The sequence below is a fragment of the Petaurus breviceps genome, unplaced genomic scaffold (assembly GCF_028583685.1).
Source record: "Petaurus breviceps papuanus isolate PSGF00001 unplaced genomic scaffold, PetGlider_PUasm1.0 216, whole genome shotgun sequence".
NCBI lineage: Eukaryota > Metazoa > Chordata > Mammalia > Diprotodontia > Petauridae > Petaurus > Petaurus breviceps.
The window spans coordinates 1,382,195-1,399,216 of NW_027185867.1; the positions used below are offsets into that span (position 1 = coordinate 1,382,195).

The window sequence follows — 17,022 nt, forward strand, 5'->3', positions numbered from 1 at the left end:
ATTTTGTTTTGTAAATAATAGTCTCTTACCCGTACATGAATAATCATCAATTCTTAGGTATCCTGCTTTGCAGATACACATGAAAGAACCTGGTATGTTGACGCATATGGTGTTCTCCCGACAATAATGGTTTCCTTCAGCACATTCATCAATGTCTGTGAAAAGAGGAGGGGTGTCAAATGATAAAGAACTCTTTTCTAACATTTGAGGGAGAAAGTTACTTAAATATCATACAATTTTAAAGTATTTTTATATTTCTATTTTTAAAATAAGTGATGGTCAGAATACACACAGAAGCAGAATTTGATTTCTGCCAATAGCTCTTTATGGAGTTACAAAGAGGACTACATTAACATTAATGCTTCCTAACTTTTGAAAAGTGATTTCACCTACATATATATGTATATATGTATGTATTCATATATATATGTATATATGTATGTATTCATATATATATGTATATGTGTATGTATTCATATATATGTGTATGTATGTATGTATTTGGACGAAAGAGGCTAATATACCTATTCATAGGCACTATGCACTAAGCTGAGAAAGGGTCATTTTCTCTTCTTCTTATGCTGTGTGACCCCAAGAAAAAATATAATATATCCAAACTATCAGAAGATCATATAGAGATCTTAAATAATCCAATATTAGAAAATGAAATTGATCTAGATGCAAAAGAACTAATAAATATTGGTCCTGATGGATTGATTCACAAGAGAATCCAATCAAACTTTTAAAGAATAGTTCATATTCATATATCACATTAGCCTCAATAATTTAGAAAGAAAGTATCCTACCAGAATCCTTTTAGAAGACAAATATAGTTCTAATATCTAAACAGTGAAAGATAAAACACAGGTAGAAAACTATATACCACTATCTGAACAATGTCTCAAAAATTTTAAACAAAATGCTATCACACTATAGAAACTTATCCAAGAAATAATTCATTAGAATCAGGTTAATTTATAACAGGGATGCAATGATAGTTCAACATTAGGAAAACAATCAACATAATTAATCATATTAAAGTCAAAACATACAAAAACAAATGATCATCTCAACATATTCAGAAAACAGCCTTTGGCAAAAGGCTAAAATGCTAAAAGCCCTACAAGGTATAGACATAAAGTCTAAAGCAAAAGCAAGCATCATATGCAATGGAGATAGATTGGAACTTTTTCCAATAAATACAGAAGTGAAGCAAGGATTCTCACCCCCATTATTTGATATAATTCTGTAAATGTTTGCAACAGCAATAAGACAAAAGAAAGAAATTAAAGGAATAAAAATGGATGAAGAAGAGAGAAAACTATTCCTATTTGCTGATGATAAGATTTACTTCGAAAATCCTAGGGAATTAGCAAAAAAAAATATTGAGATAATAGTTTCAGGAAAGTTTTAACATATGCTATAAGGTCTTAAAACCAAAAACATTTCTATGGAATAATTATAAAATATAAGCAACAATAAAAGAAAGGGAAACTCCATTCCAAATAACTACAAAATGAGTAAAATATTTGGGAATCAACTCCCTAAGCACAAAAGGACTTTTATAGACTCAATTTAAAAGTGCTCCTTAAGGAAAAAAATAAAAGCTTAAGGATGGGTTTTCTTCCCATTGAGTGTGCCAATGTCATAAAAATGACAAAATTACTGAAATTAATTTACACTTTTAATATTTTACTAATACAATTAACAAATACTTTACAGAACTTGATAAAATAACAAAATTCATTTGAATAAAACAAAAGATCTGGAATATGAAGGTAATGATAAAAAGAAATAGTCATGAATTAGGAATATCAATTCAGGATCTCAAACTGTGTTACAGAGCAGCAGTTATTAAAACCACATGATAATGGTTAAAGATTAATGAGATAGATCAATAAAAGAAACCAGAAAAGTGAGATTAAGAAACAATAAAACTCAATAGCTTAGTGTTTGATAAAGTGGAGAACATAAATTATCTATGAAAAAACTGCCTATTTGATAAAAACTGTTGTGAAAACTGGACAGCAGTCTCACAGAAATTAAGCGTAGACTAACATTTTGCAACATATTCCATAATGCCTTGTAAATAGATCCATGATCTTAATATTAAAGATCATATTATTTTAAATATATATAAGAGAAAAAAATCATATGCTTCTCACATTTATTGGTAAAAAGTATATTTTATTTTATTGCAATTGGGGTTAAGTAACTTGCTCAAGGTTACATGGCCAGTTATTATTTCTGGGTGTGGTGCTGAGTATCTGAGCCCGGATTTGATCCAGGTCATCCTGACACTGGAGCCAGTGCTCTTACTCGCTGAGCCACCTGGCCGCCCCTAAGCAATTGGGGTTAAGTAACTTGCTCAAGGTTACACGGCCAGGTGTTTCTGGGTGGGTGCTAAGCGTCTGAGCCCGGGATTCGATCTCCAGGTCTTCTCAACACTGGAGCCGGTGCTCTTACTCGCTGTGCTACCTGGCCACCCCTAAAAAGTATATTTTAACCAAGTAATCACAGAGGCAATTACAAAAGATAAAATAATCACTTTTGATTACTTAAAAGTCAAAAGTATTACCTTCACAGTAGGCATTGTCCTCTCGGAGGGCTCGAAAACCATCTTGACAAACACATATTGCTCTGTCATTTAGGTTCTGGCAGACTGAATTCTCCATACAGTTATGCTTTACAGAACAAAAATCATGACCTGCAGAAAAATTAAATGGCTTCAGGTAAAGTTCAGTAAAGCAAATAAATGTTTCCTATTTTATGTTTTCTTTTGAAAAAAAATTTCTATGTGATTTTTCCTATACTGTTATACTTGCCCAAAAGGAACAGATTATATACTTCAGTATCATAGGACTCAATGCCTTATTTATATACTTAATTATTTCTCCTGCAAGTTTTTAGTTGAAGTGTTTTCTTTGCCTCTTCTGGAAAAAGAACTAATAGATATCCTTTGTATAGCCCAGTTCCATTATTAGCAAATGAGTGAATTCTATGTAGTGATTACATTATTCAAGTTTACATGGCATGTTTCGACTGGACTGGAACCAATCACCATATTTTACATAATAATAACTTTACATAGTACATATTTGAATACATGTGACTACCTTATTGGATTCATTATTTTCACCAGTCAGTATATATGTGTCAATATCTGTATATTCATACATACACACACAAAAACATATGTAAATGTGTTTCAAGTATGTGAAATGAAGAGAAATTATTGGAGTCAAGGATCAAGTTAAGGATCAAGGTGCATTACCATCTGCAAAGAATTCAACTTCCAAAATGTAATGCAGGGTACTTGTAATCAAGGTACACTCATTATGTATTAAATATATGAAATGGATAATCCAGCAAACACTTCCTGAATATGTTGGCAAGGGGAAATTATATCATTTTTATTATTATTTTTTAAAGCAATGGGAGTTAAGTAACTTGCTCAAGGTTACACGGCCAGTTATTTCTGGGTGTGGTGCTAAGTATCTGAGCCCAGATTTGATCCCCAGTCATCCCGACACTGGAGCCGGTGCTCTTAATTGCTGAGCCACCTGGCCGCCGCCCCTAATTATATCATTTCTTAAATGTTCATATTAGCTTTGTTGCAAAAAGGCAAGAAAAATAAGGTGAGAAAATTATACAATTTGTTCTCAGAGTTCATCAGTTCTCTCTCTCTCTCTGGAGGTGGATATCATTTTTCACCATGAGTACTTGGATCTTGGATCATTGTATTGCTGAGAACAGTTAAGTCATTCACAGTTGATCGTTGTATAATATTGCGATGTGCTCCTCATTCTGCTCACTTCACTCTACCTCAGTTCATGTAAGTCTTTCCAGATTTTTCTAAAATCAGCCTGCTCATCGTTTTTCATACCACAATTCCATCACAATCATATGCCACAACTTGTTTAACCATTCACCAAATGATGGATATTCCCTCAATTTGCAGTTCTTAGCCACCACAAAACAACTGATAGAAATATTTTTGTGCAAATAGGTTCTTTTCACCTTTTCGTGATCACTTTGTGATATATACCTAGTAGTGGTACTGTTGGATCAGAGGGTATACACAGTTATATAGTCCTTTGGGCATAGTTTGAAATTGCTCTCTAGAATGTTTGGATCAGTTCACAACTCTATTAACTATGCATAGTGTCCCAGTTTTCCCACATCCCCTCCAACATATGTCATTTTCCTTTTTTGTCATTTTAGGCAATCTGATGGATGTGAGGTAGTACCTCAGACTTGTTTTAATTTTCATTTTTCTAATAAAAAGTGATTTAAAGCATTTTTTCCTATGACTATAGACAGCTTTGATTTCTTCATCTGGAAGCTGCAAATTTATATCTTTTGACCATTTATCGGTTGGGGAATGTCTTGTATTCTTATAAATTTGAATTAGTTCTCTATATATTTGAGAAATAAAGCCTTTATCAAAGATACTTGCTGTAAAAATTTTTCCCATTGTTTTCTGCTGTCCTTCTAATTTTGATTTCATTGATTTTGTTTGTGCAAGCACTTTAAAAATTATATAATCATTATTATCCATTTTATATTTTGTAATACTCTTTATATCTTCTTTGGTCATAACATAAACTATTCATTGCCCTCTTAATTTGCTTATGGTATCACTCTGTATGTCTAAACCATGTAGCCATTTTGACATTATCATGGTATATAATTTAAGATGTTGATCCATAACTAGTTTCTGCTATCCTACTTTCCAGTTTTCCCACAGATTTTGTCAAATCGTGAGTTCTTGTCCCAGAAGCTGTGGTCTTTGGGTTTATTAAACACTATGTTGCTATGGTCATTTCCTACTGTATGTCTTGTGTACCTAATCTGTTCCACTGATCCACCACTCTATTCCTTAGGCAATACCAGAAAGTTTTAATGATTACCACTTCATAATGTTTGAATTGAGATCTGACATAGCTAGGTCACCTTCTTTAGAATATTTTCCATTGATTCCTTTGATATTCTTGACCTATTGTTCTTCCAGATGACTTTTGTTATGATTTTTTCTAGCTCCACTAAATAATTTTTAGCAGTTTAATTGGTATGGAAATAAATAAGTAAATTAATTTAGGTATAATAATGATTTTTATTATATTGACTCAACATACCTGTGAGAAAATGATATTTTTCCGACTGTTAAATCTGATTTCATTTGTGTGAAAAGCATTTTATAATTATGTTCATATAAGTCCTAGGTTTGTCTTGGCAGGTAGACTCACAAGCAAGAAAATTATGTCATTTTAAACTCATTTTTCCCTGAATATCTTCAAGACAACTTTTGATCACTGTTGGAGAAGGCCAAAATTTTGTGAATCATGAAAACTTCATAAATCCTAGGGCTCTTTTTTTTAAAGAGTCAATCAGGGTTAAGTGACTTGCCCAGGGTCACACAGCTAGTGTCTGAGACCAGATTTGGACTCATTTCCTCCTCTTTCTAGGACCTGTGCTCTATCCACTGTACCACCTAATCACCCCAGGCCCATTTTGATATGAAATAAAAGTAGAAGTCCTCATAAAACATAATATCAACCACATACAATTTCTCAGCATCTCTCTCTTCTGAATCAGTTGCTTGGTGATCACTCTAAGTTTTTCAAATGAAATACATAGGCTAGAGGGCTTTTAATGGAAGTAAAATGATTACACATCATTCACATATTTCTACATTGTCTCATATATAGTTTTATGCATCTTTTATAGTTACTAATGATACGCTATCTTGATCCATGGATTAGAAAAGTGAAAGAAATATACTTTATGTTGCTCTGAGTAAAGTGATTTAACTAGGGTCATTCTATATGCAATGGAAAGAGCATTGGATCTGAAATTATGGGACTAAGTTTGAATCCTGATTCTTCCACTTATTATTTGTGTGTCTATGACATTTAATCATCCTAGATTTCACTTTCTTCATCTGTAAAAATAAATGTGTTTAATTAAATGCCTTCTAAAGTTACTTAGAGCTCTAAATCAATAATCTTATGAAATAAAAAAATTAGTATAAAAATTGAGAACATGAAAATTGCAAAGTGGTTATCTTAATAAATGTATGTTGAATTATTCATCTATATTGATAAGCAAAATACATTGGCTTTATTAGCATATGGATCCAAATATCTTGAAGGTTAAATCAAAGCCTCCCAAAACATAATCATGTGTTATATATTAAAGGAGATGCTATAGAATGATTTGTCTTATTTTGCATTAGAAACAGGGGGAAACAAGGAAACAATCACCTATTAGGCACCTGCTATACACTAGGGCCCTTTGCAAATATTGTCTAGAATTGGAATCAAGCATTCCCAGTTTTGCCACTTGCTACTTATGTGTTCTTGTGCAAGAAATGTGTACATTGTAAGTGGAAGATGTTGTGCAAGATCTTGTATCATTGTACAAGAGTCAGATTTCTTACCTGCAAAATAAGTGGGCCAGATGTCTAAGGTCCTTTCTAGTTCTAAACCTATGATCTCATGATAGTAAATATCTCTAAAGTTAATCAAATTCAATTCAACAAACTTTAAGAAACAGTTCTTGTCATCAAGTAATTTCCTTAGAAATAAGAAGAGTGTAAAAATTGAGGATGTGAGTACAAATTTTCTTTTCATGAAAAAAGGACATTCCTAAGTTTAAAAAGAGAATTATTTCTGCCATCCTTTTCCGTAGGTTGTTTTATTTCCCCCTCCTCTTTTCAAATAAACTAAAATGTATTCTCTGTCTCTTAAGTGTATTCCCACCCCATTCTTTCTTTTTAGGGGAAATTTATTTCAGGTAAAAAGTCATCTTGACAAGAAGAAAAATTTACACATTAGCTCTATAGTTAGACAATGCTAATAAAAATTATATTTTAAAAACATACGGATATGATGCACTTTCTGTTTTCAGCATTTTGCAACACTATTTTTTTCTCTTCATTCCCTTCCTATTTGTCTTATTATTCCTTATTAGTCTCCTTTCATTTGTCACCATTCATCTTTCACTGCTTAAATGTGGACATACACCAAAGTTCTGTGTTGAAGCCTTCTTTTCCACACCCTCACTCTTAGTGATCTCATCGGTTCCTCTTTTTATATTTATGCAGATAATTTTCAAATCTAAATGTACAGAGCCACACTCTATACTGAGCTCCTCTACCCACTGACATTTCCAACTGAATGTTTCTTAGTAATCTCAAACAACATATTAAAAATCAAACTCTTTATTTTTGAACATACTTTAATTTATTTCATTAAATATTTACCAATTACATGCAAAAATTTTAATAAGTTTTTCAAAATTTTGAGTTACAAATCTCTCCTTCCCTATCTCTTCCCCCAACTTGAGAAGATAAGCAATTTGATGTCAATTATATATGTGAAGTCATACAAAACATATTTCTATATTAGCTATGATGCAAGAGAAAATAGATAAAAAAGTAAAGTTTAATTAAAGTTACGCTTTAAACAGCATTCATAGTTCACAAGTTCTCTCTCTCTACAAGTGGATAGCATTTTTCATAATGATTCCTTTGGATCTGTCTTGGAACATTGTCCTGATCAGAATAGCTTAATCTTTCACAGTTGATCATCCTTATAATATGACTGTTACTATATGCAGTGTTCTGCTGCTTCTGTTCATTTTACTTTGCATCAGTTCATAAAAGTCTTTCTAGGTTTTTCTTACATCAGCCTGCTCATCATTTCTTATAGGACAGTAATATTCCATTACAAACATAAGCCACAAATTGTTCAGCCATTCCCCAGTTGATGGGCATTCCCTCAATTTCCAATATTTTGCCACCACAAAAAGAGCTGCTATAAATACTTTTGTATAGATAGGTTCTTTTCCTTTTTCTTTGATCTCTTTCAGATAAAGACCTAGTAGTGGTATTGCTGGGTCAAAAGGTACGCACAGTTTTATAACTCTTTGAGCATAGTTGTAAATTGTTACCCAAAATGATTGGATTAGTTCACAATTTCACCAAAAGGGCATCAGTGTTCCAATTTTTCCAGATCTTCTCCAGCACTTGTCATTTTCCTTTTCTATCACACAGCCAATCTAACAGGTGTGAGATGGTATCTCATATTTATTTTAATTTGCATTTCTCTAATCATTTGTCATCTAGAGCATTTTTTCATGTGACTATTGATAGCTCTGATTTCTTCTGAAAACTGGTCTGTTCATATCTTTTGACTGTTTTATCAGCTAGGGAAGGAGTCTTCTTTTTATAAATTTGCCTCCATTCCCTATATATTTGAGAAATGAGACCTTTATCAGAGAAATGTGCCATTAATTTTTCCCCAAGTTTCGTATTTTCTTTCTAATTTTGACTGTATTAGTTTTGTTTGTCCATAAGTTTTTTAAATTATATTCAATCACAATTTCCTGTTATACTTCCTGTTATCTTATTTCTTATTTTCTCACAAACTCTTCCCTTATCTATAGATCTGGCAGGTATATTTTCCCAAGTTTCCCTAATTTACTTTTTTTTAATGCTTTGTTAACTTCTGATTTACATTTGTTTCCACCAGATTTTGAGGTACAAATTTTCTCCCCGTTTTTTCCCCTACCCACCGCCCCAAAATAGCAGTCTCACAGGATATCCCCTCCTCCAATCTGGTCTCTCCCATATTTTCTCCCATACCCCTTTCGACTTTTTCAGTGGATCTCTATGCCTCAGTGCCTGTATATCTTATTTCCCCAATTACATGTAAGATGGTATTAATAATAGTATATATATATATATACACACACATATATATTTGAATATTTGATTTTAAAACTTTCAATTCCAAATTCACTCCCTTCCTTCCCCATCACCCACCCCTACTGGGAAGACAAGCAGTTCAGTATAGGTTGTACATGTGTGGCTAATGCAAAACAACAACATAGTAGATACATTGTAAAAGACTGACTACACTTCCCTCCCTCCCATCCCACCTCCCACCCACTCCACTCTCCACCCTGATCCCGTCCCTTTTCAAAAGTGGGTTCCAACTTCCCTCTCCCCAGCCTACCCTCCCTTCCATCATACCCCCTCTCATCCTCTTCCCCCCCCTATTCTCCTAGAGGGTGAGATACCCTATTTAATGTGTATTTCACTCCCTCCTCAAGCCAGATTCAATGGGAATAAGGTTGACCCATTCCTTTTTGCCTTCCTATTCTTCCCCTCCATTGTAACCATTTTCTCTTGTATGAGATAGTTTACCCCAATCTATCTCTCCCCATCTCCTCTCATTATATTCCTCTCACCTCTTAATTTCACCTTTTAAGTATCATGCCTTCCTGTTAAATTGGTCCTGTGCCCTCTATCTATGTATATCTATAAACATATATACACACATTCACATATGTATATATTTCTAATCCCTTCAACTACTGAGAAAAGTTTCATAAGTTACAATTATTGTTTTTCCATGTAGGAATGTTGATAGTTCAACTTTGATAAGTTCCTTATGATTTCTTTTCCCTGTTTACCTTCTCGTGCTTCTCTTGCTTCTTGTATCTGAATGTCAAATTTTCTATTCAACTCTGGTTTTTTCAGCAAGAATGCTTGAAAGTCCTCTATTCCACCGAATGACCATATTTCCCCCTGAAATATGATACTCAGTTTCACTGGGTAGGTGACTCTTGGTTTTAATCCCAGCTTCTTTGACCTCTGGAATATCATATTCCAAGCCCTTCGATCCCTCAGTGTAGAAGCTGCCAGATCCTGGGTTATCCTGATTGTGTTTCCACAATATTCAAATTCTTTCTTCCTGGCTGCTTGTGATATTCTCTCCTTAATCTGGGAATTCCAGAACCTGGCTATAATATTCCTAGGAGTTTTCTTTTTGGGATCTTTTCCAGGAGGTGATTGGTGGATTCTTTCAACCTCTATTTTGCCCTCTGGGACTAAAACATCAGGGCAGTTTTCTTTGAGAACTTCCTCAGGATGATTTCTAGGTTCTTACTTTGGTCATGGCTTTCAGGTAATCCAATAATTTTTAAATTATCTCTCCTGGATCTATTTTCCAGGTCAGTGGTTTTTCCCATGAGATATTTCACATTGCCTTCTATTCTTTCATTTGTTTGGATCTATTTAACAGCATCTTGATTTCTCATGAAGTCATTAGCTTCCATTTGCTCCAATCTAATTCTGAAAGCAATGATTCCCCTCATTGAGCTTTTGAGATTCTTTTTCCGTCTGGAAAATTTGGCTTTTTAAGGCATTCTTCTCCTCATTGCCTTTTTGAGCCTCTTTTGCCATATGAGTTAGTCTGTTTTTTTAAGGTATTATTTTCCTCAGTCAGGCTTTTGACTCTCATTTCATAATTTTCTTGCATTGTTCTCATTTCTCTTCCCAATTTTTCCTTCACTTCTCTTATCTGCTTCTTAAGGTCCTCTATGGCCTGTAACCAGCTTGTATTTTCCTTTGAAGCTTTTGGTGCAGGAGTTCTGACTTCACTGTTTTCCTCCTGTTCCATGCCTTGCTCCTTCTTGTCCCCCAAATAGGAGTGTATTGTTGGAATCTTCTGTCTGCTTTGTTTCTTTTGACTGCTCATTTTGCCACTCAATTACTTGACTTTTGGGCTTTTTGCCACAGTAGGACTCTGCCACCAGACAGGGGAGCTTTCATCCCAAACGCTGGAGTTTTCTCAGCTGCCAGAGGTATTAGGCGGGTGCCCTCTCTGAGGTCTCCACACCCTCTAGCAAGCTGGACACACACCCCAGGACCTCCACCCTAGACTGCAATCCAGATCCAAGCAGGTCAAAGCAAGAGCGATGACCCCTCGGACTGGTGCTTGGTCCCCCTACACTCTGCAGGCCAGGAGCTGAAGCCGCCACGTGGTGCTGGCAGGCTGTGCTGGCGTCTCAGCGGCTTCTCGCCCCGAGGGGGTAAAAGCCACACACTCCCACTTACTGGTCCCAAAGTCCAGACTGCACTGGCCTCTCACCTTGTCCTTCGCATCTATGTGTTGATAAATCTGGAAATGGCCACAGCTGCTGCTGATCTGGAGTCCCTCTGACCGGCTTGTCAGGCCTGCCCTGGGGCTAAAGCCTCGGCGTGGTGCTGGATTCCTGCCAGCCTGCAAGGGCTATCCTCAGCGGGAGGTTAGCTTCTCTGTGTCATTTTGTGGGTTCTGCAGCTCCAAAGTTTGTTTAGAGTCCCCTTTTTACATGGATTGGGGAAGGTGGAAGCCGGAGCTCCTCAGAATTCCTGCTTCTACTCCGCCATCTTGGCTCCGCCCCCCCACCCCCCTAATTTACTTAAGATATAATCCTTTATGTCTAAATCCTTTATTCATTTGGTCCTTATCTTGTTATAAGGTATGAGGTGTTAGTCTATGACTAGTTTCTGACAAACTACTTTCCAATTCTCCCAGCAATTTTTAACAACAAGTAAGTCATTATCTTTCAGCTAACTCATCACTTTTCCATACTTCCCTATTTCTGTCAAGGTACACTTATCTTTGAATGCATTCAGTTCACAGCCTTGACTTCACTTTCCTTCACTGCTATCTCCAGTTGCCAACTCTTGTTAATTCTGCCTTTGCAATTATATATGTCTCCCTTTCTACACTCACGTAACAGCCTAATCTGGGTTTCATCACCTCTTCCCTGGACTATTGCAATAATTTCCCAATTGTTTTCTTTCTTCCATTTCATTTAATTTCTCTTCTCTCTTGATTCACCCCGCATGCAGCTTTTAGACTGATATTCCTAATGCAGAAGTCTAACCATAGTACTGAAACTCAGTAGGCAACAATAACTTCTTTGGGGATCTTACCTCTAAAAACAAATACAAACTCATTTCTTTGTCAATTAAAATTTTTCACCACCTGCTTCCAACTTACCTCCTTAGCCTTGTTACATAGTATTATCTGTCACACTAGCTAAACTATTTCAAATTGGGTTTCTTGTTCCTCCAATGTTACATTCCTCATCCTGATTCTATTTTTGAGTAAATTGACCCCTATCGCTGGAATGCATTTGCTTCTCACCTCTGCCTCTTAAAATAACTAGTTCTCTTCAAAATTTAGTTGAAGCAAACTTTCCTGATCCTCTAAACTGGTAGTGCCTGTCCCTCCCCAAAATGATCTTGTAGTTATTTGCATATGCATATTAGTTTCACCAGTAAAATATAAGTTTCCTTCAAGGTAAAATGTGATTTTTTTTTTGCTTTGTATCCTCAGTGCTAAAAATAGTGCTTGTAACATGGTACATGTTTTGCAAATGCTTATTGATTGATTAATCTTGAATTCATGATCTAAGTATAAAATGTAATTCATAATATTTTATATGTAATGTTGGAAGTCACCATCCTTGTTCTTATAGTGGTATAATTATTCCCCACCTATTGGGGTTTGAGTCTTCAATTAAGGAGGTGTAGCCTATATTTTTGGCAGCTAAATGGATAAAGCATAGGGCTTGAAGTCAGGAAGACCTGAGTTCAAATGTGAACTCAGACATTTAGTAGCTGTGTGACCCTAGGCCACTCACCCTCTTTGCCTCAGTTTCCTCATCTATTAGATGAACTGGAGAAGGAAATGCCTATTCACTTTAGCTTCTTTGTCAATTTTAGTCATGAAGAACCAGATTTCCTAGGTTTCTCTGAAACCATCCTACTTTTCATGCACAATAGGATTCCATCACAATCATATATCACAACTTGTTCAGTCATACCCCAATTGATGTGCATTCCCTCAATTTCCAGTCTGACTCAAATGGAGAAGAACACTTTGTTCCTGATAAAGTATCAGACCTGGAATCAGGAAAACTCTGAATTCAAATCCATCTGTAGATGCCAATTGTTTGATCCTTAACCTGTTTGTTTCAGTTTCCTCATTTGTAAAATGGGGATAATAACAACACCTACCTTACAGGATTGTTGTGAAGATCAACTGAGATAATGATAAAGTGCTTAGAATGGTTCCTGACACATAGAAAGCATAGTATAAATTATTATTTTTGTTATGTTGTTGTTATATGCACACTCTGGGAAGGTAGCAAAAATTACATACTCTAATTGTTCATCTCAGGTTAACATGCTTCAGTATCCTTCAGTTATTCCCTAGAACTAATATCTTCTGATGATCACTTCAGACACTCTTTCTCTTTAAATATCCATCATTACATTATGAAGTACAGGAAACTAGCTGCCTTTTTCCTCAAAGGGACCACTGCTCCCTTCATTGGGGCACCACAAACCTGCAATGGACTCCAATAATTCCAATTTTTTTTTCTTTTCCAGCTCTCTGTAATATTTTTCTGCCCTCTAATCTCCTAACATAGGTTTAGACTTTGTCTCTTTAACATTATTTTTCTTTCTTTTGTTCTTTTTTCTATTTTTCAAAGAGTATTTTATCTTCCTTAAAAACTTGAATGCAGAAGCATATTTCTATCCCTCTTATTGTCTAATAGAGAATCAAAATTACATTTTGTACTTATGCAGTTGTAATTTACTATGGAAGAAACACAAGTGCAATACAATTTCCATGAGCTTTAGAATATTTGTCTCACTTTCCATATTGACTGAATTAAAATCTTTAGTTCTTTTTTACCCTTTTGCTTCCTCTTCTGGCTAAATGTCATGGCAAATTACTTTGGCACCAAATTCCCCCAAGCCACTGAATAAACTTAAGTAAAACAACTAATTACTTTGGTGATATTTACACAGTTTAATCTTAAAATTCAAAGAATCCCAAAATTAAATTTAGACTGGCAGAAAATCCAGTAAAAAGCAGTGTGTTTGTCTCCATAAGCGTTGGATTAAAAAAAAGTTTTAACCGATGTTTGGAATATTCTGCTTTATAATATGTTCATTTGTGCATATATCATCATTCTTACCACATAACAAGCTTGTTATGTTAAAAGTCACGTTTTAATATTCTCTCTCTTGCTACCTACAATATCTTGCACCCAATAAATGTTTATTAAATGAATCAATTTCTCTTTGATGTGCACCTATATAGTTCTTCCTATCACTCATCACATTTATGCTAACATATGTGGATCCATAAAAGTTTTATTAATGAGACTATGAAAGCTCAAGGTATATCTCCTTCCAATATGTACCTCAATGACTTTTCTAGTAAAAGTGAAGGAAAATAAAACATGGATATTACCATACATTTCTATGAACATCCTGCCTTGGGATCAGAAAGGTCTAGATTAAAGTCCTACCTGTGACAAATGTTATGTATCTCTAAGAAAATCACTTAATTTTTCAGCACTCCATCTAATAAGCTAATACTATAAGTTGCAAAGGAGGTGTCTATCTGCATTGCTAAATGGAGTTTCTTCTTGTGAAGTCCCCCATACCAACAAAATCATAGATATGCAAAAAATAAAATCTTCCAATACAAGTTATTACTATTTATAGTCTAAAATTCTGAGATTCTCTCTACAAATGTAATGTTATTTAAACTAATTAATTTATTTTGAAGTATATACTAAAAGTATGTAAAAGTATGATAATAGTTAAATTTCTTTTTCTAAATTCAACTTAATTTTCAGTTATAACTTTTTTCCCTTCCACTACTCTTTCCCTTGCTTATGGTGAAAGCAAGAAAAATACACTTACAAATATGTACAAAGAACAAAATCTCACATTTGCTATGTCTAAAAAAAATATGCCCTAATCAGAACTCTGAGTTAATCACTTCTCTTTCTGGAAGTGGATAGTAAAGTGAATCCTTTGGAATTGTGGTTGGTTATTAGGTTGATCAGAATTATTAAGTCTTTTAGTGTTGTTTACAATAGAAGATTATGACAAAATTTGGTTGCCTGGAGAAGTATATCAGTATTGTATGCTAGTACCAGAACAAGGGATATTGCTCTCATGCTTTCCCAGTCACCAATGGAGTGAAGCAAGGCCATGTACTTTCTTGCATGTTTTTTAGTATGACATCTTCAGCAGTATTGTCAGATACCTTCAACAATGATGAAAAGGGCATCAATGTCAGCTACCACACTTTAGGTTAGAGGTGGGGAACCTGCTACTTCAAGGCGACATGTAGCTCTCTAGGTCCTCAAGTGTGGCCCTTTGACTGAATCCAAACTTTACAGAACAAATTCCCCTTAATAAAAGGATTTGTTCTGTAAAACTTGGACTCAGTCAAAAGGTCACACCCAATGATCTAGAAGGTCACATCTAACCTTGAAGTCACGGATTCCTCACCCTTGTTTTAAGGTAAATTATTTAATTTGAAAAGGCTCCAAACCAAGAGTAAAGTGGAGAGAGAGTGTGTGAGCAACTTTTGTTTGTAAATGATTGTGCACTCAACGCAGCCCCTGAGGCTGAGATGCAATAAAGTATGGATCAGTTCTCTGTCACTTGCGCTAATTTTGGTCTAATAATTAACATCAAGAAAACACAGGCTCTCCACCAGCCAAGACCACACCATCCATATGTAGAACCATTGGCTACAGCAAATGGAGAAATTTTGAATGCTGTGGTTAAGTTTACTTACCTTGACAGTATACTTTCCAGGGATGTCCACACAGATGGTGCAGTTGATGCACACATTGCTAGAGATAGCTCAGTGTTTGGGAGGCTCCAAAGTATGGGAAAGATGATATTAGACTGGCTACCAAACAGAGATGTTGTGCTGACCTGATGGCTGTATATCTATGAAAACTAATCAGCATACCAGTGCCATGCCAGGAAACTGAATCACTTCTATTTGAATTGTCTTAGAAAGATTCTGAAGATCATCTAACAAGATAAACTAGCAGACACTGCCATCCTTTCTCAAGCTGAACTTCCAAGTACTCAAATGCTACCGTAGAGAGCATAACGGTGATGGGCTTGCTACCCTTTTTGAATGCCAAAATTGTTTTTGCCTAAAAGACTATTTAATGGAGAACTCACACAAGGTAAGTTCTCACACAGAGTTCAGAAAAAAGGAATACAAGGACACTCTCTGAAGAACTTTGGAATTGATTGTGAGATGTGAGAGACACTGGCACATTTGCATCGAAGAAGGTGCTATACTATATGAGCAAAAAAGAATTGCAGTAGCTCAAAACAAACATGAAAGGCACAAATTTAGAGACATCTCCACTCCAAATGCTTGTATAGATTATTTGTTGCTCATCTGTGGTAGAGCCTTCCTGAGCTTATATTGGTCTGTTCAGTCATAGTCAGATATGCTGTACCTTGACTCTGACATAGTGATGTCATTTTGATCATCTTCAAGCATGAAGAACAATCACCAACAATCATATTTACAATATGGTTATTGTATAAATTGTCATGCAGGACCTGCTTATTTCACTTTGCATTAGTACATACTAATGAGTATTTTTTAAACTATCCTTTTCATGATTTCCTAAAGCACAATAATATTTTTTCATATTCACATACCATAACTTGTTCAGCCATTCTCTACTTGAGAGGCATTTCTTCAATTCCCAATCCTTTGCCACCATGATAAGTGTTCCTATAAATATTTTTGTACATGAGACCTTTTCTTTGATTTCTTTGGGATATAGACACCAAATGTAAATAGTGATATTTTTAGGTCAAAGGATACTCAAAGTGTAAAAACTTTGGGTACATATATACAAATTGCTTTCCAGAATGGTCAGACCATTTCACAGCTCCATTGATATTGCATCAAAGTACCTTTCCCCAACAACCCCTCCAGCATTTGCCATTTTCTTTTTTTGTTGTTAACTTTGCCAATCTCATGGGTGCATTTCTCTAATTACTAGTGCCATAGAAAATTTTTATATGGGTATTGATAGCTTGGACTTCTCCCTCTAAAAACAGCCTTTTCATATCCCTTGACTATAAATTGGAGAATGTCTTATTTTTATAGATTTGAATCAGTTTTTTATCTATCTCAGAAATAGACCAGAGAGAAATTTGTTGCAAAGATTTCCCCCTATTTTTCCTCCTCTCTTTTGATTTTAACTGCGTTGGTTTTGTTTGGCAAAATCTTTTTTATTTTATTCAATCAAAATTGTTCATTTTTACTCCTGTAAATCTCTCAGTCTTTTGTCCAGCCATGAACTCTTCCATTATCC

General features: G+C 35.0%; 2 protein-coding genes across 3 annotated transcripts in view; both read right to left on the reverse strand.

The window, feature by feature from the left end:
* TWF1 (twinfilin actin binding protein 1) overlaps positions 1-17,022 on the reverse strand; it is a 372,084-nt gene that overhangs the window by 331,426 nt on the left and 23,636 nt on the right. The window lies entirely within an intron of this gene.
* The window catches only part of NELL2 (neural EGFL like 2), a 178,502-nt gene that overhangs the window by 51,556 nt on the left and 109,924 nt on the right, over positions 1-17,022 (reverse strand). Inside the window, exons 12-13 of the mRNA XM_069094241.1 lie at positions 2,579-2,707; positions 30-155 (exon numbers count right to left, since the gene is read on the reverse strand). Coding sequence (XP_068950342.1) covers positions 30-155; positions 2,579-2,707 — 255 coding nt within the window. The remainder of the gene's footprint in view (positions 1-29; positions 156-2,578; positions 2,708-17,022) is intronic.